Below are 4,933 nucleotides of genomic sequence, written 5' to 3' on the forward strand. Positions count from 1 at the left end.
AGAAATTAGACACTCAAATGCTAAAAATTGAACTTAATGGTATAAATTTGATTATTCAATTTTAACAATTGTATAAGTTTAGAAATTAAATTTTTAGGATTTAAAGTTCGAAAGTAAATAATTGTAACTACTACTATATTTAAGGCATGATTTTTGTTTTGTTTTTTTTTTCAGATTTTTTGAGATCTTTTTACCGTTTGCCTTTATGCCAATATCAAACATGTGGAAATATTCGTGTAAATTATTAGTAAATACAAGTTATTCAAGTTATTTTTTTTTTAACTTATTTCTAAAAAAAAAAATGTTATTTTTCTAACAATTATTCTTCGATGGTAACTTATTAATTTTTTATTTTTATTTTTTAACATAAAGTATTATCTAAAAGTGTATATTTGGATTTTTTTTCTTATAAAAGTACTTGAATTTTTTTTCAATATATGGTAGAATAAAATATGCATTGCACGAGAGATTTCTTTTTTTCTTTTTTTTTTTTTAAGTTTTTTTAAATTAAAAAAACTGAAACTTTAATTTCAATTTCAATTTCAATTTCGCACGCGTTTTCGAATTTATAAATACTGGAATCGATCGAATTCTTTGTTTTTTGTTTTCGATCTCTTGTTGAATTCCATCGGCGAGTGCCAGCGACGATCATTCGATTCTCATTACGCTTCCTCTGTTTCCTCAGTTTCAGCCTTCCCAGAATTTGCATTTTGAGGTACGATCCTACCGATCTTAGTTTTGTTGTTATTCTTCTTCTTCTTCTTCACTAGATCGATATCTCATAAATTTTCTTTGTTTTTCCGATTCTAATGTACTTGTTTCTCTTCGAACGGAAGCTGATTTTTATGCTTAGTTCTGTAGGGAAGGAAATAGAGGATTGTTAGAGATATTGCTGCAAGGGGAAGAAGAGATGGGAAGGCTATTTTTTATTACTCTGGAAGGAAATTGTTATAGTTGCAAACACTGTAAAACTCATCTCGCCCTTTCTAAAGACATAATTTCAAGGGTATTTAATCCGATTCCTCTTTTCCACATGCATATATGAGTAACACAAGTATTTTATTTTATTTTTATTTTTCTTTTTTGTAGCGATTTGTTGATTTTCTTCTTGACTTGTGTTTTACGGAAGCTAACTAATTACCAGTTAGTAATTCTTTGTTTCGGGTTTTTATTTTTTGTAAAGTAGAAGGAAATCGGCTCTATTGGAAAAAAAAAAGTCTTTAATGCTCTAAAAGTTTGATTCAGGAAAAAGGATCTTAATGCTTTGGGACCACGCAACCGTTTTGAGAATTTTGATTCCTAGCTTTTGAATGCCACTTATAATTAGAGGAACATGGGGTTTGGTCTCAAAACCAATTGACAATAGAAAGAGTAGTGCCTTGGATTCCCATTCTTGGGTCATAATTTTTTTTTTTACTGAATATCTGTTTGGGATTGAGGATATTCATTAGCTTTAATATTTCATCTCAAAACTAATTTACAATTAGGAGATTATAAAGATTGTGGGGTCTCCTCATATTTCCAATGTGGGATCCTTAACAGGCTCTTCAAGGTGATGCTTCTTTGGAGTCGCTGTTCTTGAACTAGATCTCATGGCCTTTTATACCAAATTAGAGAAACATGAGATTTCATCTTAAAACTAATTGGAGGAGTTAATAGTAGCAAATATAACTTCTAAAATTTGTGAGGTTTCCATCTTTCGAACATGAGATCCTCAACCTTTATACATTTTAATTTATGTTTAAAAACTAGGACGTGTCAGAAAATTGTTATTTGTTTTAATCCTCAATTCTGTCTAAGTCTTTTGCTTGTAGCGCTGAATTTGCTACCTGGGTTGCTCAGTTTCTTTGTTAAATTAATTGTGCATTCATCGATTGACTAAACTCATCACATATTTGCTTGGTAGATTTAACGATTGGATTTCTTGTTCATACAGTCATTGATTTTATCATACTTATCAGAAATATCAGATGTATGGTTAGTGCTAATGAAGATTCTAATTGCATGGTCATTCAAGTATTTATATTTATACGATTGCCTTATATATACTCCCTTGTCCTGAAGGTTCCATCCGCCCATATAGTTTTCTTGTAAATTGAGTATCTTTAGTTACATGGATGATAGGAATTTGAGCCTCTTGGATATTGAATATGTTTGTTTGTCTGTGTCTTTTTCTACTTTCACATGCAGTTGTATCTTTATGTGGCTGCTGAGATGCGTGTAGAACTTGTTTTTACTGTATAATATGGTTTGCTGATTTGAGCATTGGTATCTTTATGTCAAGCACTAGATTGTACCTTATTGTTGAGAAAAACTTTTGGATCTTATCTTCTAGGACATGTTTGGCCCAAGAAATAGGAATTGGAGGAAGTGGAGTTGCTCACTCCACTCCTTGTTTGGTCTTAAGGAGTTTATGGGCCCTACAATTAAAAAACATCAATTACGTGACTTGTTAACTCAACTCTTTACACCGTGGGTTCCATGACTAAACTATTCCTTATACTTAATAACTCTACAAGAAAATTAGTTCTCGAGAACTTCTACATTTATATTTATAAGCTTACAGTCTTTTTTTGTCCCACACCTGCATATAGTATCCAAATGATGCATGATATACTAATATAACTATGCTTTTCTTTTGTTTCAGACTTTTCATTGCAGGCATGGGAGGGCGTACTTATTTAATAACGTGTGAGTTTACTCTTTGGTCATCGTTGTTTTAAGTTTTCTGTAATTATCCTTTAGGTCTTAATTTACTTGATTGAGCTCCTTTCTATTTTAGTTGAACTCTTTTATTGTTTAGCTGTATTCTTGTACCTTGTTTTTTATTATTTTTTTCAATGAAAAGTAGGATTTTTGTTTAAAAAAACAAAAGTACAATATTTGGAGTTATTGAAGGGTGGGCATCTAGATTCAATGGAATCATGGGCAAGTATATAATGGTCCTCTTTCCGAGTGCAAAACAAAATGTTTGATATTAAGGGTATAAATTGGGTGCTTGTACTGGAGCAAGAACATTGTTGCTGCTTTTGATCATCTAAGTATTTTATACATACATTATGTTATCTAACAAATTCACACATCCCTTGTCCTGTTCTCATTGATTCCTCTCCTGTAGGAATGGGGTATTGGTCTTTCTTAGTAGTATTCTAATGCAAAAATTAACTGCAACCCTACATGGCATGAGCTAATTAACAGTAGTATATCATTGTCCACTGTAAAAAATCGATATATCAAACAAGAAAAATGATATCGGTATCTAGCTGCCTGTGCTTCACCCATTGTATTTTGTTTCTGGAAACTTGTGGATGATGCTTGCTTAGGAATTAGATTGTGATTCCAACAGCCTTTATTTCATAGGTGCCCTGAAATTGTTCCTTACAAGAAAGTGTCATTATCATTAAACCTTCAGTTAACATTTTGATTTCCATAATGCATGGCAGTGTCAATGTCACAGTTGGAGAACAAGAAGAGCGGATGATGATCACGGGACTGCACACTGTTGTTGACATATTTTGTGTTGGTTGTGGCTCAATTCTTGGTTGGAAATATGTAAGATCTTATTTTCTTTCTTGCTTTGTTTTATCTCTTGATTGTCAAACCTTTTCCTGATAACTCTTTATTAATTGCACAGGAGGTTGCCTATGACAAATCCCAAAAGTACAAGGAAGGAAAATATATCCTTGAGATGTAAGGCCACTATACTTTGTTTTTTTTCCCTTAGTTAAACAACATACGAAGACCTCTGTCTTCTTGGCCAAGGATATATGCTTAAATTAGTTGAGCTATGTTCTTTTACATTAACAAAAAAAAAAAAAAAACTTTGAATCAAGCACATCGATTGCGTTCTTGACATCTCTCTGCTATAAATTTTGATCTTAAGCTGGACATAAACATCAGGAAGAAGTGATCTTGGTCAAATATCAAATTTAGTACACATTATGATCTATCAATATTTCTGTAAATTATGTGAAGATTTTGCCTTTTTAGAACTCAAAGACACTGTTGTACAACCTGTAGAACAGATTATGTTCAAGTAAGGTCGTAAACACGGTTCTTGACTTCTTTTTGGTGTTCGGAAAAATCTTTGCAGGTTCAAGGTGTTGGGTCCTGATGGAAACAGCTATTTAGCCAGTCATGATCCACAGCTTGCAGGAAGCGATGGTGACGATGCCTGATCTGCTGCCAAGTTTAAAAGTAAATAAAATCATTTTCTTCTGTACATTCTTCTCTCAGCCTCTTTTTTATTTGTTTCATCTTTTTGCCCTTTAGCTCTTTCTTAAGCTTTTTGGTACACTGCCCCTGCAGTTTTGGCTAGTAGCACAAGAACCATTTTTTATTCTTCTTTTTCCAGTTCTTTTTTACTTTCAAATTGAAATTGATAGAATCAATTTTTAGGATGTTGGAATGAACAATGGATGCTCCTTTCTAATTCAACTTTACAAATTTTGTCTCAGTTCATTTTAAATGGCAGTTGCAATCATCTTATTCCTCTATTCAGATTTTGGGACTATCACAGTTTTGAATATTGTCTAAAGAGATATTTTGTTCTAAATTTAGAAATACTGAAAATTTTGAAAATTTGAAGTGAACTTCAGGCCATAAGAAGGCTTAGAGTGTGAATTAATAAAATTTTAGGGAGGTTGTAAAATCACCCCTCAAGTAATGGGTGGCACTTGCAATTTCACCCTCAAAGTTTGAGGGTGAAATTGCAATTACCACCATACATGAGACTTGTTTTTGCAATTTTGCCCTATAATTTTTTATTAGAGGATAATAATGGATATGAGCTTGAAGGAAAATTTGCACGGAGCTCAAGAACAATCAAATATGAACTAAACAACTATAAAAAAAAAACAATATATATCTATTCTAGAAGTGAAAGGATAACAAAAACAAGTGAAAAGATTTGTAATAGATAAGACACTAATTA

General features: G+C 32.0%; 1 protein-coding gene across 2 annotated transcripts; it reads left to right on the plus strand.

The window, feature by feature from the left end:
• Positions 1–246: 246 nt before the first annotated feature.
• On the plus strand, positions 247–4,468 carry LOC120074208 (Yippee family putative zinc-binding protein). 2 transcript variants are annotated; one of them, XM_039027262.2, is made up of 6 exons: positions 247–715; positions 862–1,006; positions 2,648–2,691; positions 3,444–3,552; positions 3,635–3,690; positions 4,094–4,468. In XM_039027262.2, exons 2-6 carry the CDS (start codon positions 911–913, stop codon positions 4,176–4,178), a joined length of 390 nt encoding a protein of 129 aa, XP_038883190.1. In that variant the 5' UTR covers positions 247–715; positions 862–910; the 3' UTR covers positions 4,179–4,468. The 2 variants fall into 2 exon arrangements, with proteins under 2 accessions (XP_038883190.1, XP_038883192.1); XM_039027264.2 differs by having other exon boundaries at positions 443–715; positions 854–1,006.
• Positions 4,469–4,933: the final 465 nt, after the last annotated feature.

This window comes from Benincasa hispida, chromosome 3, assembly GCF_027475165.1.
Source record: "Benincasa hispida cultivar pf3 chromosome 3, pf3_genome.v1.1, whole genome shotgun sequence".
Taxonomy (NCBI): domain Eukaryota; kingdom Viridiplantae; phylum Streptophyta; class Magnoliopsida; order Cucurbitales; family Cucurbitaceae; genus Benincasa; species Benincasa hispida.